This window comes from Trichoderma harzianum (genome assembly GCF_003025095.1).
Source record: "Trichoderma harzianum CBS 226.95 unplaced genomic scaffold M431scaffold_5, whole genome shotgun sequence".
In the NCBI taxonomy this organism is placed as follows: domain Eukaryota; kingdom Fungi; phylum Ascomycota; class Sordariomycetes; order Hypocreales; family Hypocreaceae; genus Trichoderma; species Trichoderma harzianum.
In genome coordinates, this window is record NW_020209253.1 from 1,401,216 (window position 1) to 1,427,468 (window position 26,253).

Consider the following 26,253-nt stretch of genomic DNA (forward strand, 5'->3'; position numbering starts at 1 on the left):
ATGGCATCCTTGCCTAGCCTCCAGTGCGAAGAAAGACAAGCCAGGGAGCGAAGAGAAGAGCCCCACCTGGTTTAGATGCAGGGATTATGCCCGTTAGCCTTTGGCTCTTCACGACACACCCCTCGAGCAGCTAAAGAGCGTCGTCTTTAAGCGAAATCGCCAACTCGAGGCTAACAACCCACCCATTCATTCACTAGTCAAGACTTGTTTGCGAATATCAAAAACACCACAAACAGCCTTTGGCGCTTCCGCTTCCTTGCCGAAAAAATAAGGCAGGCAGGCCATCTTGGAGGTGCGGACTACCAAGGTGGCTTTACAGTAGCCCTGCCTGTTCTTGACCGACTCTTTTAACTTTCATGCAAGACGTACGATCTCTGAGAGGGGGGATAAGAAAATTTTCTTGACCCGGCCCGCGCACCATGACGAGAGTCCAAGACGCACCTCACTGGTCCGTTTGAGTAGCGAGGACGACAAACAGGGCAAGGCCATCTGCGACAACGGACGCCTAGTGGGAAAGCAAGAAAACTCTTGCGCAGCTCTGATACGCGAGAAGGGAGGGAGATGCATTGGGACGATGCACAATGATGGAAGCCAGATCTCTGCGCAACGGCATCCGTGCCTCTATCCCAAGCCTCAATGAGCAGGTGGCCGCGACCTGACTTCTGTGAGCCTCAGGCTTTCACGTACGAGTACACGGGAGAGAAAAATCCGGTGAGGACGCATCCCTAGTCTTGCTTATCTGATGGAATCAGAAAACGACATTGGACCGCCCATACCGCCCATACACCGACCATTGATGCATCGACGTTGGCCGGGACAGCAAATACCGGGGGTGAATTTTGTGAAGCGAAACATATCAAACTGGTGTTATTTTGCAATGTTTAGATCATCCTAGATCCGCCGGGAGTGTTTGGAGAGAAGGCGTGAGATATGGACTTTGGGTGGAATTCGACCACATGATGGCCTTACCTACTTGGTCCAAGTAGTGAGTGATGCGCCTGTTGAGGAGATTTTTACGGCAGCAGGTGGCTCATGATCGGTGCTATGCCAGCAGCTCACCTTGCCTGGTGTCTATCCGCACACGGTAAAGTCGAGCCCTGTCATATCATATCAAGCATACGATGGTGCTACGGCCGCGGTGAGAGCCCGGCGGTGCCCAAGCCCAATCCAGCAGCGAGCCGCCATCACTGACAGCCTCATGCCCAAGCCGCGGACGCATCCATCAGGTAGCCCTCTTTGCGGCTGGAAGGGGAGGCTCTGTGCTACCCTTTGTATACTATTCGTTCATGCAAACGGAAACAATCCAGATGAAGATCGCGATGCAGACCTGCATCAACCCTAAAATCGCGACGCACGTGTCACGTCTTGTCGTTGAATAAGCGTGAGCGTGAGCGTGAGCATGAGGGTGAGCAGGAGAGGGTACGAAAGCCCTACATGCCTGTGCCCTACGGGAAGCCGTTTTCTGACTGTCGCCAATGGTTGTTTGCATGCACGATGCGCAAATGGGGGTCCATTTCAGGATTGCAAATACTGTGTGCTAGTATTACGTCCCATCCTTTGTTCGAGCACCCCTCTCTACATTATCTAGTTCAGGCCACTGCTGATTCGTGCCCTACGATGCGGCAGCAATACCACCAGCAGTGCCGAAGGCCTGTGTGGGCGGCCATGCGACTTGTTTACGCCTTGTCTACCCGAACAAACAGATGGGCCTAGACTCCCGCCTTGTTGCAATCAATACCAAAAAAAAAACTTTGCTGTGAAATTAAGTACACAGGACAGCCTTGGACGGGGCCATATCGTGGCTCTAGAGTGGTGTGGCACGTTGTTGTACGCCCATGGCCTTGGTACTATTGCGACGGTATTGGGCAACAACAGGGCGCAAGTAGTGTCCGGTTCTATTTGAATTTATTTTTGCGTCCTTCGCGCAGCCTTAATTCATTCCATTGGACACGACTGCCGGACCGAATTGGCATTGTACACGGCACAGGATGCTGCGATACCAATACCTGCACTCCCTTGAGATGTTGCCCCCCCACTATTGTCATGCTGTGCTCCGTACGATACAAGGCTCAGAGTGGGCAAGCAAATGGAATCCACCTGGATCTGTCAAAGCTTTTGTCATGCTATCCATGGCTTGTTTGGTGGTCTTTTTGGGGGCGCATTAACGACATGGTTGCTGTAAATAGCAAAGGGATCGCTCATGCTAATGCACTTGCACCGGACACAAGATGGCTTAGACGAGTCTAGGTGGCATTTATCATGCAGCGACACGTTTTGCTTCTTTCTAGACCGCCCCATCTTGGACAATCTATTACGGAGGCGGTGACGGCAACACGCATTTCGCGACGGATCACAGTCGCAGAAGTTTTTTTCTAGTGCCGTTCCCCCGCGACACTTTCGTCACATCTCGTTTGACCCTTGAAAATTGTGAGAGAAGAAAGAAAGAAAGAAAAATTTTCCAAGTGCCGCGGCATGCATACCAGGGCTGGCTGAGGTGGACGCAAAGCTGATTCCCATTCCGCGTAATGCGAGGCTGGAAACCTTGTCTAAGACGCGCAAGAAAAACTCAGCCTCCCGTCTGAATGTTAGACACAACACAAAACAAACAAGGATATGTAAAAAGATGTAAAAAAAAAATTCTTTTCCTGCGTCTCCAGTGCCAAACTCTCCGCCACGCACTGGGGCACTTGTAACCTAGATCGCGTGCCCCCGGGAGCCAGCGGGACGGGCGTTCTGGAGCTTGCTCAAGCTCAAAGCACAAGAGACGGCGTGGAGAGAAGAGAGATGGGCTCGTCCAGCCACGTGGAGTGGAGTGCCGGGTGGCTGTGCATGTGATCTCAGGTCCGGGCTGCACGTGACTCGGCCGAGCGGCCGGGACCGCCGCCACAATTGCGACGCCCAGGGCACAAGCGGCGTTACGTCATAGCGCCCTGCCCATATGAAACTATGAAACGGAGCCGGTTTTTGGTCCTCAGGCAACTATATTTGGGCGCCAACAAGTGCGGCGTGCTGGCTTGTCGATCTGGGAGCGTTTTTGTTGGTTTTTTTCCAATAAGTTTATTTCTCCGTTTGCCTATTGGAGTAACTTACCCTGATGTAGCTGCGACTGATGACAAAAAGTATCCAAGCATGACGCAATGACTCTGGCAAACGGAGGGCCGGATCAGGCACAAAACGGGGCTTCCAGTTCTGATATTCCATACTCCGTACACCCTCTCCGATCAGCCACGCGCGGCGCAACCTTGAGTGCGACGAGAGCGACTCATTTTGCTAGCAAATGGATACCCGGTAGTTGCGAGTTTCCAAATGTTTGAGGCCCAGGTTCTCGGGACGCGAACAAATGCGATGGCTGGGGGGATTGTTCATGGGGGAGGCAAGGGGGTTGGTGAGTCACAGACTTACACTGCCTGCTTCTGCTTGCTATCAAACCACGGCGCGTAAAACACAACCTGGAAGCAGAATTCCATGCTTGCACGTAGTATTCTAGCAATGGGATTCACGAGAGGCGACTTTATCACGCCCCCCCTCCCTTGCCTTTTAGCTAAAACGTGCTCTGAGCCAAACAATTGATGGGGTGGTTGGGGGGGAGGCAGACAGAAAAGACGCGTGTATTTGGAAGCCTTCTCTTATTCTACGCGAATCGTCTCGAAGCATCAAAAAGACCCGCGTCGTGAGGCGAAAAAAAAAAGTAGTAGGAGGACGTGAAAAGACGTGAAGGAGGCTAAGACAGGCAGCAGCTGGTCACGGTAGGTTTCAGATACGCCAAAAATAGGTGGCAAGTAAAAAAAGTCAATCCAGCGAATAGCGTCGCGCGTATTCGAAGCGTCTCTGCGCGCTTCTCGTTAACGCTTTCTGCTCTCTTCCTGCGAACTCGCGCGTCAACGTGTTCACGTGCCACCCTCTCTCTCTCTTTTTTTCTATGTGACGCGAGCCTAGAGGGGGGGGATCATCAGAAGATGGAAAAGAGTCACCGTGTTAGAGGTTTGGAGCGCGTAGATTGGGTGCTTTTTTCTTGAACTTTTGTGGAAGCCTTGGCTGGGATATGGAACTATTGGTCATTAGGAGCCTGTTTGATGTGTGATTTTCCCAGCCATTTCGTGCTAGAGGAGCGTTTCTTGGATATGGGATGGGATGGGGGCGTACGATTAACTGTGGCGATGCGTCGTCGTTACCCATGCCGAGGAGGTTGAGGTGGAAAAGGTGGGTTACTGGGAAGATGTCTCGCACTGGGTTGCTGTTAAGGGAATTATCTGGCATATGATTGGAGAAAGACGACTGTTTTTGACCGTCATGATATTGAGTAGATGGGCATTAGGTATGGAATAGTAGATTGCGGTAATGAGTTGCGCCTCAGGTCGGAGTGGCTCACCGCTGTGTGGCATTCCGAGTCTGCCTTGGGCTGGAAGCGGAAGCGTCAAACCCGAGGTGAGCGTTTGGGGCAATCACCTGATGTCATTGATGTCTTTGGTTGAGAGCACATGAAAGAACTGAGTCAGTTTGAGGGTGTTCCAGATGGTTGATCAACGTCATTTGGTTGTTTGGATGGTGGTGTAAGTATGACTCGGAGCTTTTGTCCTTCGGACTCTGCTTCTGTCTGGCTTGAGCGTGCTTAAATCTAAGCGCTTAGATAGTGACTCGATGAAGTGAAACAGGACTTTTATGCATGTCTCTTTGGTGTAAGTCGTTGGTCTAGTCCCTGAGCTATTGTAATTTTGGGCCAGGCATCTCTCGTGTAAGTCCTCAATACCGGCACACGATATCAGAGATCACATGCTAAATGTTGGGTATTAGCTAATGGAATCTAGTACATTAATAAGAAGAAGTTATTTTAAGCTGTTGGTGTGAAATCGGCATTTTGTCGACGAGTGTTTCGTCTGTGACGCTTTAGCAATCTCCATCCTCCTTGGACTTCCCGAACACTAGGCTAGGACTTTTCTATGGTTGAATGAAGTTTGTCACTATACTTGAATTGTTCTTGGTCCCTGCAACTTAAAATGCTAGAAACAATTGATCCTTTGAACTCTTTTGTGGCTCGGACAGAGCTACACTATTGGACATATGGAGTTGTCGCAAAACTGCGAAGTAGATGAGAGGAAGATGTTGTATCAGCTCCATTATCTATACTCATCTGCTCTTTCCGTTTTTATAGAAGATGCTCTTGCCCACGTCCAAATCTAATTACCTTGTTTCACCGTCTCATTCTCCTTTTCTTGCCCACAGTTGCGATCAGCAGGAATAGTACATCTAGATCATTGAGCTACTATTGGGAAATGCTCACCATGACTACTCCAGTCTTATAACAGATTCGGGGCGATATTAGAGTCGATCCTTCGAGTCAAGCCATATACTTGTCTCTATTCCATTGATACGAGCGGATGACCGCCAAATCCAGATCAATGCTTGTAGTGCAGAAGTTTGTGGTGGAGTCGTGATGTTTGCTTTGAACTGGTAACTTGTCGCGGTTGATCCTTTGCCATCGCCGATGCCGTTCAGATAACTACCATAAACATTCTGATTACTCTTTTGATGTAATAGCGTGGCGTTCCATTAACATCCGTGTTTTCCATCTACAGTGTTGGAAACTCCGCTGGTAGGAAGATCATGGCTGCGCAAAGGCTACACTCTCCTCATGGGGTTTAGGTTTGTTAGTTGGTCAATTAAAATGGTCGTATTTTATTTCATGATTTACCCAGTCTCAAAGAACCATGATTGTGAACTACTATTTTTAAACACCGTAAAAATTTGCCATGCCGACTAGACCTTGAGTAATTCGCCGAAGGTATTGCGGATGAAGTCTTCGCCAAACCGAGCAAAACACCCAATTTCACCAGGCACTTTCCATCAAATACTCTCACGGAGTTGATAATCTGGTTATTTCTTCTTAGAGAGAACAGTGACTTGAGCGTATCTTTTAATATGCCCCCTTTTGCTTTTGCAAAAGCTCTGCCATTGGTCGTTCTCAACGACAATCCTCCTTCTGATGGAAATACCTGGGGAATGTGGGGGAATGCCGTTGCCGAGTTAACATCATGGGAATAAATTAGAACATATCTTCACTTGATCATTTTCTTCATCTGGTCCAAATATCACAGCCAGACATGGTGCGATGATGTATGCTTTTTAGGGGGTGGGGATTTCGCAACTCCCCTTGTAGAAGCCAGGCGTATGTATCTGCAGAAGTAGGAATCCATAAATCGAACCAATTATACCATTTCTAAAAGTAATGAAACCTTCGATTGTACATTTATTCTTTTGTTGGTATAAATGTGGATGCATTATATACGTCTGTTCTTTCGCATCCATCTCCCCACGACGGACGGTCGTGAGAAGATCTACTCAGACAGGGTCTAATACACCCATGTAGAATAAGCTTTATCAATCAAGTGACTAGCAAGAGATCTGTTCAAGCTAATGACCTTCTCTTTATTCTCGTCTCGGATGACTTCCGTACAAGGGGTCAATGTAAATCTTTTCCAAGCTAAGTCGTCACTAATTTCTCCTCCTTTATCTAGCAAAGGATCAAATAGCTTTTAAACAACACTTACAAACGACAAATTAACATTTAACCCATAGACCATCATACTAAAGCTCAAAAGAAAAGAAAAACCAGCAAACTGCCTCTCCCGCCGTACTATACAGTGCCCCCTTTGAAGAAAAGGCAGAGCGCCACGTAATATCGGTACCTTCTCCAACATCTTCAGGTATTTAGTCTCCGTACAAAGTCCCCGAATCACTAAAAATGGGGCATCCGAGGTATTCAATGCTAAATAAGCATCTTACGCGGATTAATTTCGACATGACCCAACCAATCTTATGCCTTTCCACCAGAGGGTCTCCGTCTCCGACAAATCTCCACCCACGGGCAGACAAACTCCAGTTCCCTCATCTATCCGTGCCAATAATCATCTATTATCACCTCTCAATATCGCTCTTTATCACCAACAGCTCTGCCTTCCTCCCTCCTTACTCCCTCCAAGCATCAAACCATGCTATGGCAATCTCGTTCACCATCGATTTACCTCCTCTTCTCCCCACGCTCCATGCAAATAACCATCTCCACGCAAGACGCATCGGTAACATCCCCCTACCCAGAGAACCTCCACAAACCTAGACTACCCCATTGCAAGCTTCAATGGCATCCCGGCAACGGAAGGGGGGGAGAAACGCAAGCCCCATAAAGGCTTTCGCTAGGTCTTACTCGTCGCATGCACAGATTAACCCAGCCGGCAAACCAGGCACATACAAACAACTCCACACTTGATTTCTAAAGCACAAGTATGTCATAATATCAATATATGTGACAAGAGTTGGTCCGATTCCCAGCAGAATCAAGCGGAGATTTCGGCTTTTGCTCCTCTCGGCCGTTATACCACAAAGGGGGCGTGAACCGTCTTGTACCCTGCATGTCAGATTGGCTCAGTTGGCCATATACTCGTATGTTTGTATCCGCTAGTTATCTCCGGGGGCACTTGTATGATACGTCCTTCTCTTGAACGTCGTTGCTTGTTGCATATTGTGGCAGCAAAAGCCGATACATTGGCTTTTCCGGATGCATTACTGTTGCATGTATACATATATGAAATGTCTTGCACACGGAGAACACTGTGAAAGCATATGCATGCACCTCACAAGCACAAGTTTAGGTATTAGCACTGTAGCCATTCAATATTTGCTCGTAATCGTCATATTTACATGCAAAGAATAAAATCCTGACACCAATGCCATGCATCTAAATACCGAGGTTCTAAAAGAGGGGACATGTTAGACCCCAAACAATATCTCATTCAGCCACGCTTTAAGCTCAATAACTCCATTGTGCGCCATATCAATCCATCCATCTATTATATGCAACTCCTAGGGTATTCCAGACGTAAGGGGCATCTTTATATCAAGAGGTTATAAAAGGGGCTGAGAAGGGAGGGAGTTTTTCGTCTGGTCTGGTAATTAAGTCGTTAGATAGAAATGCGTGATAGTGGTATAGCATGTGTCATTAATCGTTGATTGACCAGTAAGCCCATTTTAGACACGACTGTCTTGGTCCTAGACCACGTATTTATGCTGATGTTTTCAAATCATGCGTCGTCATAATAATAGGCGCTATCATAAGTTGCGGCCAAACCACATATTCAAGCAGCATCCAGGGGCTTTTGGCCGTATATGTTATGAAAGGGGAAATATGAATGGAACTTTGGTAGGCCATTACGTTCTGCAATGACGGACTTGCGGACTTCGACGAGGAACATCTCGATCTGGATGGGCGTCCATCCAAGCCCGTGATGAAGCGGCCGTCTAGCTAGTCCAACGAGGCCCCACAGGATGACATCTCGGAGGATGTGACCGCATTCTTGAAGACGCCTCGACTTTGGCCATGGGCCGTTGGGACACTTTAGATCTAATCGGTGAAGATCTTGGAAACCAGCAGCGGCAAGCTCGTCCTGAACATTCAGGATGCCATGAAGATTTGAGCCGAGGACGGCAAGACCATCCGTCAGGTATCGTAAAAAGTCACGCCAAGCATATGGCTCGTTACACGAATCGTCGTCACAGTGAGCAGCGTACTGGAACTCTTGAACCTCGACATAACCACCGGGTTTCAGGTGCCTAAGAGAGAAACCAGCCATGTTAGAGAGTGCGGAAATTGGAGAAACAGGTAAACTCACTTGTAAACTCGATCCCACAGCTCGGTTCGGTCTCTTATAGAGTGGACGGTGTGACGAATATGAATATAATCAAAGGAGTTTTCGGGATACGTCCATCCAGCGTCATGCTCGATGTCATCGACAACGAAGAGCACGTTTTCTGGGACCCAGTCGGGTTGAATGGGCGAAAGATCCATGCCGTGGAATGTCGTGTTTGGATACATGTCAGCCACTAGAAGGCAAAGTTAGAAATATGAGACTAGGGCTGTCTTATGCTCGGGGTTTTCTTTTCCCCCTTTCAAATTGACGAATTGTGCAGCATTGACATTCAATCTCGCCTGGATTTACTCACATTCGATAACCCATTTTCCCGTCCCGGTACCTGTTTTCTACCATTAGCACACGAACGAGCGTTGTAAAGTGACATGTGTATACGGCAAAGAGGTTACGAATGATAAAGTTGGAGGCATGGAATGTTTGGCACCGGAGAGACCCACCTAAATCGAGAACTTCAGCGCCTGGTTTCTGCAGCCGCTCATGAACAGGAGCATAAAAGTAGGAGCCCTCGCAGAGATGGATGGTCAGATTGTGCTTGAGGTCGTCGCGGTACTGTTCTGTCTCGTCGTTGGGGAAGGCATATTGCCCAGCGTGATAGGCATGGTAGCGTAGGCCACCGTCGATAATGTGTTGACGAATGCTTTCTGTGAGACTACGCGTGTCGTCCCAGCTGTCGTCATCAAGAATATATTCGCCTTTCTCCATATTTTTGATGCGAACCGCGTCTTGAGATGTGCCCACGGTGATGGCTGAATTGGTCGAGGTGGGTGATGGAGGGCAAACGGGACGGGTTGTTGGGACTGGCCCGCTACTTGCGTCGTCGTCAACCATGCCTTTTTAATATGATGAGAATACAGATAGGTGACGCGATTGTGAAGAGTTGTAGCGATGTAAATGATGTAGATTTGTCTATGCGTGTAGTTGTGTGCGTGAAGGGCAATGTCCAGTTGGATTAGATAGTCTGCGGAAATGTGGCTGGATATCCAAGTCAAAAAGTCGTAATATTTGAGAAAGCGAATTGGTGGGCGGCGATATGTATACAAATAAACGTAATAATGCGAATGCGAGCGGTAGCTGGGCGATGCTGCGGCCCCATCCAAGTTGAAGATCGATCTGCAGTCTCTAGAAGGAAGCTGGCTGGTGATAAGCTAGACAACCTTCGACAGCGGCTGTAAGGGATCAACCTGTCGGCAAGCACGAAATGGCTGTGTGCGTATGTACGGCTACAGTATCGTCTAGCCTACCGGGGGCATCGCCAACTAAAGTAGGCTTCTCACAGAGCGGCGACTCTGAGAGATGGTGGGTTACCGACCAGACGGCGCTAGGCCCGGCCCACGGAGACGATACTGGGGCCAGTGTCCAAGTTGAAGACGGTTGGGGCACGCACAGCAAGGTGGCAGCTTCTTGCAGTAGCGCTGCAGGCCAGCAACGCAGCGAATAGCTTCACGGACCAGAGAGGCCTGCTGTCTCGGTCTTGGCAGGCCGTAGCAGGAGTCGGGCACGGCGCTCGCACGGCGCTTGCACGGCAAGGAGTCGGGCGAAAGATGGCAACTAGCAAGAAGATCAAGAGACCACTTCAATCATCGTCAGGGCAGAGCCATGTTTTGAACAGAGTAAACGTCGGGGAAGGCTGATGGTTGTAGGAAGGGGTAAGATGGCGAGAAAGAAGCTCTTCCAACTCGTTTTGCCGCACCGATAAGACAGGGGGCCAGATCAAAGGAAAAGAAATTAAACCGCAGGGCGACGTTATACCAGCACAGTACGGAGTAAGTGTATGTGCTTTTGTAGCGGAGTCTTCTGTCCGCGGCGTCAGGAACACGGGGAAGCTGACATTGACAGGGGCTGGACGAAGGGTCCCTTGGGAAGATACAGCATAGAGAAGCTAGACAGATTTAAGGCTTGTCACAACGGTTCGCGGCTCGATCCACGGCGTTTGTCTGTCTTTGAAAGTTGGCAAGGAAACAAGGTGCAAAAGAGATGAGAGGGTAAACCGAGCGGAGTGAATGATACCGGATTGCCGACGAGTCTGGAGATGGATATGGCGATATGATAGCGACCAAGTCGGGCCCCATCCAACTCCAGATATGCAACAAACTCGGCACTCCAACTCCGCAGTTCGGTATTCGCATCTTGCTCTCCACGCTTCGCAAGGTACAGTCTTTGTCTCCCTGCTTTTTAAGGATTGTCGACAACGGTCCCATTCAGGACGCTAACACAATCATTGACCATGTCGTCATGCATGGGCGATATCTTCCGAGCAACTAGCAACTCCTTGCTCGTATGTCGCCAGAGGTGATGGTCTTCCTCTCTCGGGGGTAGGCCAATAGCGCCCGCAGCGTCATCTTCCACCAAAATCGCAACTGGCTGAGCAACAAAGCTTTGGCTTGGAGCTAACCGCCAGCCCCATACAGAACATGCCTAGAGCCTCTAGCGCAACTAGTTGAAGCCTCAATTCGACTGCTTGCATATTCCCGCAGCAGCATGGGCTCGACGTTGGAGGTCGACAAAGCGCCATTGACTCGGTCCGCGATAATGGCGTGACTCTGCTCTCCGCCGTCATGATGAGTGGCGGCCGGGCTCTAGCAGAAAGCAGGTAGACTCATTGGACCCGGATCAGATTTCTGGGTGATTAAGCTCCGGAGAATTATCAATCTGTCTTTTGTTGCTCCGACTCAGCCTATTTGCCAAGTTGATCCGCAGCGCTGAGAACCCCCAAGTCAGAGCATCCGGCACTGTGTGTAACCTCCAATCCAAAATACTCATCAAAATACGCGGAGCCCTGCTTTTTACAGTAATTGTTCCAGTCCTTCCATGCCTGTGCTCGAGTCCGGTAAGGCGTCGACGAATGCGGGATGCCAAGCCAACAGTCTGACGGCCGCCGTTGATGGAACGATTTTTTTTTTCTCTTGTAGCAGCACTATCGAGTACAGCACAGACACTAGTAGGTGGTTTCTTCAGTTGGTCGGAACGGCACATAACGAGCGTAAAACAAGGAATAAATCAAGTTTTTCTCCGTGGCAATTCGCCATCTCGTGAACCGAGTGTTGGGACAAGTTTGTGTGTGCGAACGGAATTAAGAGCACACCAACTGAAGAAAATTGATGCTCGTGCTAGCCTTGGAAGGCACTAACTTCCGATGCGAAATAGCCCATTGGGCCGTGCTTTCCTGCTGCATCTGCCAGCCAGCATCCAATAACGGATAGTACGAAGAAAGGGACAGGACAGTACGAACCCAGGCAGGCACTCCCTCGGTAGCGCATGCCTCGAATTGTGCTCGCTTCGTCCATGGACGGCAGGTGCGGCCTCCAGTTGCAGTTGCCGTTGCAGCAGCACGGTTGCAATCTGCCATTGGATACCGCTTAGCACTTTCACAGGTACCTAGGTCGCATACCAAGCAATTTCTCTCAATTCGCCTCGCCGTTTCATCCACAGCTTTCTCCATCTCGAAGCCAACACAACCTCCGCCAAGCCCTTGTCCATACCAAGTCAGTCATGTCATGTCCCTTGTCTTTACTGACCAGTAAGACTACATACAGCGTACGGGTTTCTCTGTGTCTACTCGTGATCTTTCGCTCACAGAAGCTTTGAGCTGGCTGATCTGGTTACGTTACATATCCTCCTTGTCCACGAATCGCAAGGCTCTCTCGCTGGACAAACCGACGATTGGCTGAGCTCGTTGCATTATCAACCCGACGCTTTGCAGACACGAACGAACCCCTCTTGCGGATCAAATTGGCTGCTTAGGTGGCATGGGCCTTTTTCTCACTGGCTCCGCCCCTAGTGAGCTTCGCGACCCCCATTTTCATCTCAAAGGCTCCTCTCGGCTTTGACATTTTGTGCCGACCCGACAGTAAGGAACGCTAAACGCCTCCTCATCCTTGGGCTACTCATCTTACCCACCTTGACGCTGGCAATTGGCAATTTCCATGGCTTGCTGATCTCCAAAAGCCCACTCGATGCTCGCTCCACTACAGCTATGCCAAACTAGAGCAACAAGCCCGGCAAGCCACGAATGCGATTCGGAGTATCCTACAGGCACAAGTATTCCCGTATTCTCGAAATCGCACGTGCTGTAGGGTACATGTCCTTGCTGAGACTTGCAATGCAAGGTTTTCCGTTTGCGTCTCAGAGGCCAGTCGATGGCTGCATGATTGGCTACGTCCTGATACCTCCCTGGCCAGCACTTATGCAAGCCGCTGCAGGGATCCCTTACGTAGACCTTTGTTCTGCTGGGTTGCTTTGCCTTCAATTGGCATTCCCTCCACAGATGGAGTTGGTCAGACTTCAATATTCTCTGAGTCCTAGACGCTGCTAGCAGGCCCTGGTCTCCTGCGTCTCGGTAATTCAGAACGCCTTTTCATGTCATGAGGGCCTAGCCTCGAGTCTAGTCCATATTAAAATCAAGTTCGCTGTTTGCTTACAGTAGCCTCTTGCACAAATGTTTCTCTGTCGCCTGAAGTATGATGCTGACCTACACGATAGTATCCCAACACCGCATGCAACTACTTATATTGGAATGGTTTCATGTCTTACGGCCCAGGCTCGAATTGAATAATTACGAATTTAGGTGCATTCTCCGTTGGTCGAGCTCAAGCGTTTGAGTTGATATTTGACAGCGACGCTTGCATCATCATCCTTGGATGGTTATCTATAACAGCTAGTCTGGTGGCGAACTCAGCCCATGAGTGCGAATAACCCTACTTCCGAAGCCAAACTGTATTTTCAAGCCCTTCGCGTTGCCATGCATCTCTTTGCTACAAGTCCTCGCCCGGTCATATCGCTACATGTCGCTTCATCAAGGTTAGGAGGGGGTAAGCTATCTGGTACGAAGCCTCATTCTGTTCTAGTTTGCCTTGGCAGCTAGATGTCTTTTTCCCTTTGCTATCAATAACTGAAGTTGCTGCCTTGACCTCATACCTTACGGCGGTGGGTTCGTGTTTCGTGTTACGGGGGGTTGGCCGATATCATCCGGACACATCAACCACAATGTGGTCCGAGTGATGCTCCGTGGCAAGGCATGGAGAAAACCTAATGCCCATCCAACAAATCATGAACTATGGTTCTTTTGTTCGCTATCATTCGACTGTTGCCCCGCGCTAGCCAATAAACACCTCTCTGCTTTGAAACCGGAGAGCCACTACGCACCCGATTAAACACTTCCGCTGGTGTGTTTAGGATACATTGACCTGAATTGCTCATAGCCAACTTTCCAGTCGTAGATATACTTACTTTACTATGCCATGTGAATATTCACAAAACGATTCTCCTGCAAGACTCAGAAAGTTTGAATGGATAATTCCAGACCAACGTTGAAACTAACATGATGATTATGCAAGGGATGATGTTGAACCATAGTGTCGGAACTGTTCGCGCAAACGCGTTGGGCCAAGTTTCCCCCCAGACCCGACATAGTGGCACCTATCGATCGCCTTGTTTTGAAGAACACACGGGCCATTGCCACCGTTAGGCATCAGCTTTCTTTCTCGCTTGTTGGAAGCATGTGGCTTATGCAGGGGTTCCTCGTGTTATCCAGCTTTGTGTCCTCCTTTTTTCTGATGGTGGAAATGAGTGAGTTCCCCGATGGTGGACAGCCGACTAATCGGATGTGTTCCGTATCTATGTAGTTTGTTGTTCCTTTTCCTACTTCCTCCGAAGAAAAGTGGCATAATTGTTCAAAATTAGAAACGAGTCATTATTCCGTCGGATGGTGTTGGGTCGCTTCACATTGAGGCACCTGAAATGGGTTACAATGGAATGACACTATATCAATGCTAGTAAGCGAACGGTTCAAGAAGAATGAGAAATTTGAATGAAATGAATGTCATTGGAAGAGTATAGAAGCTTCGATGTCTAACACTACACTATTGTCCATCTAGAGTAACTCAACAATATAGCTCCCGTATATCATCTAAATATCCCCTGAATCTAGTCCCTCACCATTTCACCCCCTTCCTCCTTGCGAAAGGAATCGAAATTCTAGCTATCTCGTAACATAATAGCCCACTTACAGGAAGAAGATGAAGCTCAGCAAGGCAGTCAAAACTGTAGCGCCCAGCTTTGTCGAGCCGGCAACAACAGGGGGCTGGGTCGGGTGAGGCCATCCATGAGCAGTGGTAGGGTGAACAGGAGGGTTAGGCGGGCTAGGATGGTCATGAGTGGGAGCAGGAGGCTGAGGTCTGGGCGCAGGAGGAGGAGGAACAGGGCAGCCTGCGCCGTTGCAAGGGGGGCAAGGTTGGCAGTCCGCGCCGGATCCATTGCAGACTTCATACTTGTGGCAATCATCCCCGTTGCAGTGCTCGTGGCCACATTCGAGATCCTTGCAGACGAACTTCTTGTGGCATTCCTCGCCGTAGCATGTCTCCTTGGCGCACTTGCCGTCGTAGCAGACGATCTTGGAGTTGCACTCCTCACCGGAACACTGGTGGTAGCGGCAATCCTTGCCATCGCAGATGACTAGCTTATGCCACTCATCCTTGTCGGTGCAGACCTCGGGATAGCAGTCATCCCCGTTGCAGATGACGCGGTGGTGCTCGCAGTGCTCTTCACGGCAGGGTTCCTCGGGGGCACAGTGGCCGCCGTAGCAGACAATCTTCTTCTTGTGCCATTCGGGCTTGGGGCAGAGCTCAGTGGTTACGGTAATAACTTCAGTAGTCTTGTGGCCGACGGGGCAGTGCTGGACCCAAGACGGGCAAGATGTGATGGTGCTGGTCTTGGTGCTCGTGATGGTGCTTGTGAAGGTGTGGTAAGGGCGAGCGGGCTTAGTTCCATAAGTATTGTTCCACTGATGGCCGTCGTTGTGATATTCATGATCATCGTGATGGTACTCAGTCTGGTTGTGGTGATATTCATGGTCGTCGTGTTGATACTCGTGGTCATCATGGTGCTCCTCACCATGAATTCTGACGTATAAGCTCAAGACAACAGACCGAGGTTCCTGTTTCTCCAGAGCTAGGCGGGCAGCAGCGGCGAGACCACCGCAGGTCTGGTGCTTATCTCCCGGACAAGGAGTATTGCACAGATCCTCGGCAATCTTGCCTGCAGTTTCAAAATCAAGCTCATCCCCACAGTAACAATCCCTATAACTCATAATCAACATGTGGGCAAGAACACAATATTTCCATAAGACACTCACCTGTTGAAAGTGCCAAAGAACTTGCCTGGGCAGCTAGCTGCACAGAAATCCAGGTTCATGAGATTCGTAGAAGCAACCTTCTTGAAGTTGGGAAAGCCAGCCGTGGATGCCACACACCCAAAGAGCCTGAAGTCACCAATAAGCAGCGGGTGAACATCGAGTTTATTTTCCAGAGGTTCCGAGGAGTTTGTGAAGTAACCCAAGGCGAGCTGGGCGCCCAGGCTGATCATCAAAGCCGAACGCATATTGAGCAGAAAAGAATGTCTTGTAATAAAAGAGTGACTAAAAATCTCTGATTCTAAAGGAAGGAAATCGGAGATTTGAGTGTACTGCTGCTGAGTTAGTACTTGCTGCGATGAAGGATTCGTGCTTCCAGGAGGAGCGTCTACCATTATTTATAACTCTAGACATCGCATCAAGAACACTAACACAGCCCAGGTTGAAGAATGCATATGCATGATCATCCGGGTTGCGATCCGCGTTGATCGTGAAGAGCGCAGCCTTTGCCACCTCTGGGCGTGCCAGCATTCTTGATGTCTCACGGCATGATACTACTAGAGAAGCAAGAGGTTAGTGTATATGCCCTCTTGGAATTCCTCGAGGCCAAATTCTTCTTAGTGCGGAAACCATCTCAGATTCCACGGGTCCGTCGTAGCCAGATACGTAGACCTTCAGCTGTAAGTCATATGCCACATGTTGGCCATTGGTGAACTAGAGGAGGGACTGACCATGGCGGCGCCGATATCCAAATTCCTATGCGTAAAAAGCTATAAATATTCAGGCCAACATTCAGCCGAGGTGTTACCCGCATATCACATAACTGAAGAGGGCTTGTCGTTCAACCCAACATGCAGAGGCAAGCCGAACGAGTTCCAAGCAATCTGTAGCTCAGTTCTTGATTTGTCTCCCATAAGAAGGAATGCCACCTTGTTCATGCCGAGAAAATACAATGCTGAACCAGCTGAGTAAGGTGTCTTGTCTAGAGAAACATTGAAGTCCGACGATGTGATACGGCATGCACCGTAGAATCGATATCACAGTGGATTCGAAAACAATGAGGAATCTCAGCTCAGCTATCGCCATGAAGACATTGGTTTCAGCGAGAAGATACTAGAGTAAGATTCAACGCGGTGGCGTTGTGAGACAAACGCGTCGACGTGGGGTTTGTCTCTAATTTTGATGCAAGGGAATAGAACACTAGGCCTATTGGACTTGGGGGATGGATGTGGACTCTTTACACCACACAAAAGAGAACCATTTCTATCTAACATCATGCTTGTATTATGGAAGTAGCAGAAGGTATCAATCGTACGTTTTGGCTACATACTTTTGTCTTCAGAGTATACCGATATTATTGTAAAGGACTTTGTAGAGGATATATGCTTGTGTAGAAGCTCGCCTTATCAACACATCCCATAAAACTAAAATATCGTAAAAAATAGTATTATCACTCATGAACTAGTCATTAAGAGTCGTACAATCAAAAGCACCGTCACCTTTTTCACCAGAAAGTAAATACTCACTTACCCTATCATCCACGAACAAAATCCATATCGCTCATAGATCCCATGACTATCCTCATTGACAAGGAGAAGAAATGCAGATTGAACTTTGTTTCTGGAATCAAAGACACTGATGTCTAGGAATGACATGACGAGACCAATAAAATGGAGTCCTGCGATCCATACGAGCCAGTGACACGGGATCACAAAGTTGTCTCTCACTGTCCAACACGGGTTGTGGCATGTCGCTGAATCGGGTCAGTTGGTGCCGCGGAAAAATAGCAAATAGCCCCTCAACCCCATCCCATCCACAGCAACCATTTTACCCGGCCGATGAAGTCATGATCCCTGCAACGATGTGGTTTCGACTATCGCATGCGCTTGACACTCAACTGTCAAAAGGGCCGTTATTTGACGATTTCGGGTCCAAACCCTGGTGTAACGCTACGTGTCGCCCACACTGGAGCGAGGTCCCCCGCAGGTTCTGCAACCCTAGAGGATATATCACACATGTTCATGCAGAGACGGCTGCAACGATTCGATGAACATCGACGGAGCCATTAGTTCGCCCCCTCGGCAAATGAAGCGGGATAGTTGAGGACGGGAGTTGCGGGGAAAGATAGTCAAGTTGGAGAATCTTGCGCTGCTAACTAGGACGATCTTGTGGTTTGAAGAAATTGGCAGCGCACGCACAATTGATGTCATGGATAGATAAATAGGCTGCAAAATATTAGCATATATCGAAGTTGAGTTTCATTTGAGGTCTTCTCCGACAAACCATCATAGGATAGCCCTATCACCAACGACGTGATCATTTGAACATGGCGAGACTCCCCTTTCACGCCGACCACATCGGCTCCCTCATCCGGCCAGCGTATATATCGGACCACCAGAAACAGTTCGACCAAGGCGAAATCACTGCGGAGGAGCTCCGCATAGTCCAACAAACCGCCATCAAGGAAGCCGTCAAAAAGCAGCAGCTCAATGGCACAAGAGCGCTGTCCTCAGGCGAGTTCGATCGCAAGTACTACTTCTCGGGCTTCTTCGAGAAGCTCACCGGTTTCCGCGAAGTCAGCCCCGTACCATGGGAGCTAGCACGCCTCTCCGCGCCGCCCATCGCGGCTCTCAAGAAATCGGGGCAGCAGTATCCCATGGCTGCGATCTGCGAGGGCAAGATCAGCTACGACAGCAGCCCGTATCTTGAAAACTGGCTGCTGCTGCGCAACACTGTTCCGCAGGAGCAGTGGGGAGAATGCAAATTCACGATGCCTCCAGCTTGTTATTTCCATTTGAGACTGGCTCCGGGAAAGTGTTATAGCGCCGATGCATATTCCTCAGACGAGGACTTCTTTGCGGATTTGGCAGTGGCATATCAAAAGGAGATTAAGACATTGTATAACGAAGGACTGCGTAACCTCCAGATTGACGACCCCACGATGGCATATTTCTGCTCGGAGGAGATGCGAGACTCGCTGCGCAACGACGGCGTGGATCCTGATGAGCTGTTTGACCTATATTTGAAGGCTCATAACGACTGTATCGCGGATCGTCCTGAAGGGCTCCATGTTGGACTGCATATCTGCCGAGGTAAGTCGTGGGTCGGGATGCCAACTTTCCAATTTGTTTCACTTTGCGGTTCAGAATAATGACCTGTCTCGCGTAATTTCTACAGGCAACTTTTCAAAGTCAGTCCATTTCAGTGAAGGGTCGTATGAGAAAATCGCCGAGCGCTTCTTCAAGATTCTCAACTACGACACCTTCTTCCTCGAGTACGACAACGCAAGATCCGGAGGTTTCGAGCCTCTGCGCTTCCTTCCCAAGAACAAGAACGTTGTTCTTGGCGTCGTGACGACCAAAGATCCAGCACTTGAGGATTCTCAGGAGATCAAGCGGCGTGTCCTAGAAGCCGCAAAGATCATTGCAGACGGGCAACAGCGCAGCGTCGAGGAAGTCATGGAGAACATTGGCATTAGCCCGCAGTGCGGCTTTGCCAGTGTATCTGTTGGAGCTGAGGGAATGACTGAAGAGAAGATGTTTGCAAAGCTGCGGCTAGTGAGAGATGTCGCGAAGGAGCTTTGGCCAGATCGGCCTTGAAGCTGACAAGGCGCTAGACAAAGGATCCTAGGGTTTGCAGCTATCGATTCTAGCCCAACTGGAGTCTGACGGCGAGAATGCCAAAGTAGTATTAGTCCTGTAGTACATATGCATGTTGGTAAGAGTCAAAACATTCGGCCCTTAGTCTATCTGTTTACATGTAAACAGCGTGATATATTGTCATTACATGTAGCTATGCAGTGCCGCGTGTTGTTGTAATATGCAAAGTCGTTCCGTTGCGTTCATTGGTGACTGAATTTCGTTGGATTGATTAGTTCCCACCGTCCTATGAGCCTTTACAGGTCGGTTCGTAGAATCGGATGGCATCCATGTATACTCTCCGCCCCAAATGTTGTTCAAGGGGGTGCTTCTGCAGCCGAACAATGCACATGAATCATTCACGTTGGCCCCTTGGAGAGTACGAGAGGGGTTCGGGAGCCTCAATTCACCCGCCCACATAAGCCCTAACAGCAGAGATTTGATCCTCTTTTCCTTGCGAGTGACAAGGGATTCGGCATCGTACGTTCTAAGCTACTGCTAGCTCGAGCGATGGTCCGTCGGGCGTCAGCGACTTCCGCTAAACCTCCAGCTCGTCGACCAGACGAGCACTGGTTTGATTAGTGATTATTGTTTAAGGCCTCAGATTGATTAATCACGATTCAAATTGCCATACATTTTCCAGCTTATCCAACGTCGAATTAGTACCTGTGTGATAACTGGGTAAGCGCCGAGTTATTGGTGGAAACGTGCCAAGGCCTTGACTGCAAATAGACATATCTTTGGCTATTAAGCCCCCAGTCAGAAACAAAGCTGGAGAGACGGAGCGCAACTAAATTGGCCAACAGTATCTGTCACTAAAAAAAGACAATGGTAAGCCTAGAAATGCGGCATGCTGTGGACTATGAATGGTGAAAGCAAAGCAAAGCTAGCTTGCTAGTCTTGTCCACGGGATGGTGTGAAGATATCATATTAGCATATGTACTCGTAGTCTAGTCGTATACTATAAGTGATGGTATCCCAGGTCATGGTGTCGTCGACCACAAGCTCTCCTCTCGAGTACTTGTCCATTCGGCCTAACTGACTGTCTGTTTTTGTGCTCAACATGCGTTTCCTTTCCGATACCACGGGCCCAGACCGGCAGGCTCTCGGTCCTCAGATGCGAGTCATCGGCGCTGGTCTTCCTCGATGCGCGACTTCCTCGCTTCAAGCTGCTTTCGAATCCCCCCATCTGGGATTCTTTCCCTGCATGCACATGGCCCACGTAATGCCGAGCAATACGCGCGCCGAGATTGTCCTCAAAGCCATGCGAGAAAAGGATAAGAAAAAGAGACAGGCTCTGCTACACAAGATTTTCGATGGTTACCAAGCCACGACAGACTTTCCTGGCTTCTGGTTCCTCGATGATCTCATGGACATGTATCCAGACGCCCCGCTGGTCCTAAACCAACGCAAAGGAGGCGACAAGTCCTGGCTGCAAAGCTGGGACAGTAGCCTAGCCTTTTTCCGCACATGGACCTATCTATTGCTCTGCCTGCCCGTGAAAAACGATCGTCTTCACTGGCTTATGCACCAGGAAGCAAAAAACCAAATAACGGAGCGGTGGCACACAAAAGATCTGGATGGCTTTTATGATGCATACCAGAAGCATGTGCTCGAGGAAGCCAAAAAGAGAAACCGCAAGATTTTGGTCTGGACGGCCGAAGACGGCTGGGGGCCGCTGTGCGAATTCTTGGGCAAAGACGCACCAAAGGACGAGCCATTTCCTTGGGTCAACGACGCGGCGACGATGCAATTTGTTCAAAGGATCCTCGTTGCCAGGGGCATAGCATCGTGGTTGGCCATCTTTGGCAGCGCATATGCAGCATGGACATATGGGCCATCTCTTTTGCAATCCCAATTTGTTCAGAGCTTGTGGCAGCAGGCTCGTCAGCTACTGTAAAAGAGGTTAACTGAGTTGATAAGCATTTCCATACGACCGAGGGGGCAGCAGATTGCTGTCAGTGACTCCTTTGCAGAGAGTGTCGGGAGAGGTTATGATTTGGAAGAAGTGAAAGGATTAGTGGAGGAGAAGAAATTGATATTTAACGAAAGCGTAAAGGGCAATTGAATATGTACCTACGTAATTAAATAGCAAGCAATTATTTCTGTCAATGTTTTAGTCAGTCCTGACGTAAAGCTTTCCAATCTCTGATAATATAAGTGATCAACCTCGCAGTAAGTGCCAGCTGCGTGTCAACTGCAACACAATCAAGCGAAATAGCGCCTATGACTGTATAATCTCGCAAAAAAGGGGAAAGAGCAAAAAAGAGGATATTTTGATAATCACAACATCCACAACTCGGCATTGCGGAATTATATATTAATGACCATATATAATTGATAATAAAAAGTAGAATTAAAATCTCCAAAAAATAATTTTGGTGTTGCGTCTCCTCCGGGAAGGCTCGAACTTCCAACCTCCTGATTAACAGTCAGACGCGCTAGCCAATTGCGCCACAGAGGATATGCGATTGTTGATTTTGAGGTGCTAAATTTAGACTATACAGACACCAGCAGCCTCCTATTGCGTCCCTGCATGAGGACTTGCGGTGCTCCTTCCGTGGATCGCTATCATTCAATCGGGCTGCTCCGCATACTTAGTATAAATGCATTCAAATGACATGTGAATGTTCCGATCCGTCCTTTGATGGGTAAGCACAGCATCTTTCACGCAACTCTCTCGTCATTCCTCAGCGCCTCAAATCACCTCCACGGCCCGGAATCATCGCTAGGGAACAATACCTATTACGTCGTACTGCTGCAAATCCCCTAGGCTCCGGCTCTTCGCCCCTAATAAACCACTACCGCTCAGGTAGACACCACTGCGTCATCCCCAAGTCCAGAAGACACGCTTACAGCCGCTTCAGGCTCAGTCACGAGCACATCGCCGGCCGGATTCGCAATTGCGGGGAGCCTCTCTGCCGTTGCGCGACTCTGCACCGCAACGCTTCTTCCGGTTTCAGCATCTCAGGTGCTCGCCCTGCTGCTCACACGACAGCCATCCTGCTGCCCTTTCCCCTTTCCCGGCCTCACCACAGGCTACTGATCCCTGCTGAGAGGCTGTTCTGCCACCTGAGCCTAATCCACTTAGAGGCTATCAGCATTTGCCATCGCCTCACTATTAGAGGCCTGTCTCTGGTGCTCAGTCGCAAACAAAAAGGGCTGCTGGGCTGGAGCTGCCTTGAGCCTAACTAAGCCCTTTTACCCCCAACCTCGACCTCCGGCTGCAACTCAATTTCTTGTATAACCTGCTACTTCCACAAACCCTCGGTGACAGTGATCGCGAATAAAGGTACCCTAAAACTACTCGCCGCTTTCTATTTTTTTATTCTACATACCTATATTCAATCCAGCTCTAGACGTCAAACGGGCCGCGTCGGGCCTCGTCCTCCCGCCACCATGTTCGACCTCTTTGCGATGCTCTTATCGTGTGTTTTATCTGCCCCGCCATGCCGTCACTGCTAAGAAGCGCTAATGCCCCAAGCAAAACAGCTCTATCGCATCCTTCCTCTTCCCCATCTTTGCTTCCTACAAAGCCCTTAAGACGTCGGATCCTGCACAGCTGACGCCATGGCTCATGTACTGGGTCGTCTTTAGCTGTTGTCTGCTGGTGGAGTCGTGGGTTTACTTCATCCTTGCGTGGTACGTTTTACAGCCGCCTCCGTGTCCGTCTCACGCCGCTTGTGATGCTGTGATATTGATTCATTTGGCTTAAAGGGTGCCGTTCTATGGCTACATCCGCCTTCTCTTCTTCCTATACCTGATTCTGCCGCAAACCCAGGGCGCTAGGGTGCTATACGAGCAATACGTCCACCCCTTCCTCCGCGACAATGAATCGCAAATCGACGAGTTCATCGCGAGCGCCCATGAGCGTCTCAAGGCGGCCGGTATCGATTACTTCCGAAAGGCAATCGACTACTTGAGAGTCAATGTCCTAGGCCTGCCACCGAGTGAGCCCGAGCCTCCCACTCCTCCTCCGAACACCTACCAGAGCTACACGCAGTCGCTCCTCGCTCGATTTAGCATTCCGACGGCGACCGGACCTGCCGCCCCGTCAAATGTGGGCTCGGATCTCTTCGGTCTGCTGGCCAGCGCCGTAGCCGCGGCGACCGGTGGCTCGGGGGCACGAAGCGACGCTGCTGGCGTATCGTCATCATCAGTCGTCCCATCTCACATACAAGACTCGGGCGAGAGGATGACCTTTATCGCCTCCCAGCGGGACCGTCTCAACGTCCTCCTCACAGCTCTGGATCGTGAAGCGGCGCAGATTCAACGAAATGGCGGACAGACGCAGTCCCGATCTCGCTCCAGGCACATGGATAGCGACGAAGAGGTCACACAGAGGCCGCCCAGCGGGCTCAGCGGATGGAGTGGACTGAGCAAGAGCCGCAGCGAGACCGACTTTGAGAAGATCGATGCCGAGAGCGGGGCTGAAGATGAGGCCAACCTCCGGCGCCGTCATGCTGGAGGTGGTGATGGTGGTTCGTGGATGCCTTGGGGTCGCAATACGCAGCCAGGTACAGGTCACAGCTCTGGGCTAGAGGACTAGGAACAACAAGAACATCGCAAATGGCTGGCCCGCGAGTATAGACTGAACGCGTAGACCACCTGTTACCGCCATGTCGCGTGGATGCTATACATGAATTTGTATGGAGACTTGGACACTCTTTGAGATATTGAATCATGATATATCGAGGGGAGTAAAAAACGGCCCCCATAGATGCCTTTTTTGTGTACATCCAACCCATAGGTCTAATCGAAACCTTGCTACATGGCATCAAACAAAAAACCCTGTTTCTCTAACACAAGTATCATACAAGTCCACTCCTCGCCCGTGTTGTCATCAATGTAGTTGTTTTCGGGGGTGTCTCTTTTATTGCAATTCGCACATTTTGCACTCCCTAGGTGATCGTCAAGTCCTCGTAAAATTCTCCCTCGGCGACTTAAAGAAGCTCACCCCATCCGGTGTTTGGTCCCTATTTGCTGACCTTGTAGGGGTATGACACATCCACATCGCCCTTCCTATACCACTGCACTCGCTTCTTCTTGGTTGTGACGTGCTCTACCCACACTTCCTCCATGTGATTCTTCTTGAACCATCGGACAAAGTGGGGGTCCCACAGCTCGGAGGCGATGCCCAGGTCTTTGCAGCAGCGCATCAGGGCGTTTGACTTGCAACCTTCGACGGCAGATGGTAGCTGTTCGGCGGAGAAGTACGAGTTTTCGCCCTGGGCTTGTGAGACAAAGCTGTAGTAACGTTAGCAGACGGCTTGGGAGTGACGCACGCAGCGATTGGTAGTGTCTTACCGGCCATCGACGATGAGCGCATACTCGCGGGTCACGATTGAATCGCCAACCACGGCCTCTCCCTTGGGAATCAGGCCCCATCCCATTGGACCAAACACCTCGTTCAGCCTCCTCCTGTACTTGATCTCTGGTAGGTAGATGACGCCGTCGGGCTTGACCTCGATGTCCTTCTCGTCCACAGGCTGCATTAGGGCCTTGAATTGCTTTTCTGTTACTGGCCGGGCCGAGATGCCGTAGAAACTCCTCGTCCAGTCCACGGCGGCCGGGTCCGTCACATCGCCATCCTCCCTTGCGTCCTCGTACGCAATGTTCTTGGCTTGGTAGACAACGTCGCTGTAAGATGCTGGTGTAGATGCTGCCACTGCAGGCTTGGTCGCTCTGGGCGCGGGCTTTGCGTATTTCGGCGTCGCTGCTGCTGGGGGAGAGGCGGGCTTAGCTGCGGGCTCTTCTGTCGTTGACGTAGTTGATGTCTCTGTGGAATAGAGCCGTGCTGATGGCTGGATCGGTCTGAAGGAGCGGCAGGCGAGTTGCCTGGAGGCAGCGGAAAAGGCTCTGCGTGAGGGAAGCATGGCCGATAGGGATTGACAGTCTAGGATCTTTCGTTGTTTGAGTTTCAGAGCAATGGTTGTGAATTCACGGCATCTGAAGATTTCATGTGTTATCGCTGATATGGCCCGGTCAAAAGAAGTTCCGGCTACCGCTGTGTGTGTTCTTTGTTTAATGTTTGTTTGACGCACTGGTGAATTCAATACAAATTGGCATGCCTTTGTCATAAAAGTCATAAATAAACAGTTTTAATGAGTTAAGATAGTCTATATACTGTTATTACATTTTTCTTCGAGTTGAAAATAAGTTCCTGAATACCACGGCCATTTATGTATCCTTGGTACTGGTTCGCTCATTATTACCGTGCTGCTTCCAGCATTCTTTGAAATCCTCCATCTACAGACACCAGCATAATTAGCAACTGCTTCAAGCCCAATTTACACGTAAAAGAGGCTTTATTCGCTCTGTTATAAAACAAAATACTTGCCTCTTTTGCACATGCTCTCCAATCCTTCTTCTCGTAGTAGCAGTCTGTCATTTTCATATTTTCATCTGTTCACGAATGTCTGAGTCAGCCTTCCAGTTACCCTAGAAGAGAGATATTCTGCAAATAATCCGTGAAAATTATCTGATCTCATCTTCAACGGTTCTTTCTTCTTTATATCTCCTCAAAAGACCAGAGGAATGCATTAATAAATCAATTGACTTCAACTGGCAACTCACCCGCGCAGCCCGTGCTGAATATCCGCTTGTCCCTAGAGTTCGCAAAAGCACGGCTTAGCGTCGGAGCCTCTCCAAACAGCCAGCTTTAACCCGCTACTCACCACTCATCCGGCTCATCGTCATCCTCAATTGCCGCGGCTGAAGACCCCGTAGCTGGCGGCTTTTCTTGTTCTTGTCCGGGCATATCGAAAGATTTTGCGGCTTGTCAAGAGTC

At 49.6% G+C, this 26,253-nt stretch overlaps 7 protein-coding genes and 1 non-coding gene across 8 annotated transcripts; 4 read left to right on the forward strand and 4 right to left on the reverse strand.

The window, feature by feature from the left end:
* M431DRAFT_494204 (hypothetical protein) lies at positions 1-659 on the forward strand (the record flags this gene model as incomplete). Its single annotated transcript, XM_024917219.1, has 3 exons — positions 1-23; positions 364-508; positions 558-659. The coding sequence occupies 3 exons, from the start codon at positions 1-3 to the stop codon at positions 657-659; spliced, it is 270 nt and encodes an 89-aa protein (XP_024775446.1).
* Positions 660-8,126: 7,467 nt separating this feature from the next.
* Positions 8,127-9,527, reverse strand: M431DRAFT_494206 (hypothetical protein; the record flags this gene model as incomplete). Its single annotated transcript, XM_024917220.1, has 4 exons — positions 8,127-8,601; positions 8,661-8,871; positions 8,992-9,021; positions 9,137-9,527. 4 exons carry the CDS (start codon positions 9,525-9,527, stop codon positions 8,127-8,129), a joined length of 1,107 nt encoding a protein of 368 aa, XP_024775447.1.
* A 4,989-nt stretch (positions 9,528-14,516) lies between these two features.
* M431DRAFT_507432 (hypothetical protein) lies at positions 14,517-16,172 on the reverse strand. The gene is made up of 2 exons (XM_024918964.1): positions 15,829-16,172; positions 14,517-15,772 (listed from the first exon to the last, which is right to left on the reverse strand). Exons 1-2 carry the CDS (start codon positions 16,071-16,073, stop codon positions 14,701-14,703), a joined length of 1,317 nt encoding a protein of 438 aa, XP_024775448.1. The 5' UTR covers positions 16,074-16,172; the 3' UTR covers positions 14,517-14,700.
* A 1,979-nt stretch (positions 16,173-18,151) lies between these two features.
* On the forward strand, positions 18,152-19,424 carry M431DRAFT_84185 (hypothetical protein; the record flags this gene model as incomplete). Its single annotated transcript, XM_024923408.1, has 2 exons — positions 18,152-18,917; positions 19,003-19,424. The coding sequence occupies 2 exons, from the start codon at positions 18,152-18,154 to the stop codon at positions 19,422-19,424; spliced, it is 1,188 nt and encodes a 395-aa protein (XP_024775449.1).
* A 1,102-nt stretch (positions 19,425-20,526) lies between these two features.
* On the forward strand, positions 20,527-21,363 carry M431DRAFT_83267 (hypothetical protein; the record flags this gene model as incomplete). Its single annotated transcript, XM_024923294.1, has 1 exon — positions 20,527-21,363. The coding sequence occupies one exon, from the start codon at positions 20,527-20,529 to the stop codon at positions 21,361-21,363; it is 837 nt and encodes a 278-aa protein (XP_024775450.1).
* A 490-nt stretch (positions 21,364-21,853) lies between these two features.
* M431DRAFT_t86 lies at positions 21,854-21,927 on the reverse strand. The gene has a single exon. It is a non-coding gene; the product is annotated as a tRNA-Asn (tRNA).
* Positions 21,928-22,862: 935 nt separating this feature from the next.
* M431DRAFT_552534 (hypothetical protein) lies at positions 22,863-24,504 on the forward strand (the record flags this gene model as incomplete). The annotated part of the gene is made up of 3 exons (XM_024921370.1): positions 22,863-22,891; positions 22,956-23,105; positions 23,181-24,504. 3 exons carry the CDS (start codon positions 22,863-22,865, stop codon positions 24,010-24,012), a joined length of 1,011 nt encoding a protein of 336 aa, XP_024775451.1. The 3' UTR covers positions 24,013-24,504.
* M431DRAFT_494213 (hypothetical protein) lies at positions 24,440-26,223 on the reverse strand (the record flags this gene model as incomplete). The annotated part of the gene is made up of 5 exons (XM_024917221.1): positions 24,440-24,710; positions 24,771-25,359; positions 25,800-25,868; positions 26,040-26,071; positions 26,141-26,223. 5 exons carry the CDS (start codon positions 26,221-26,223, stop codon positions 24,440-24,442), a joined length of 1,044 nt encoding a protein of 347 aa, XP_024775452.1.
* Between the last annotated feature and the right edge of the window lie 30 nt (positions 26,224-26,253).

What these genes read in the sequence shown, in the direction of transcription:
- M431DRAFT_507432 (XM_024918964.1), bottom strand. Translation starts at nt 16,073, where the DNA reads ATGCGTTCGGCTTTGATGATCAGCCTGGGCGCCCAGCTCGCCTTGGGT. An exon ending in TTCTTTGGCACTTTCAACAG is followed by an intron (nt 15,773 to 15,828) that starts GTGAGTGTCTTA and finishes TATGAGTTATAG; the next exon opens with GGATTGTTACTGTGGGGATG.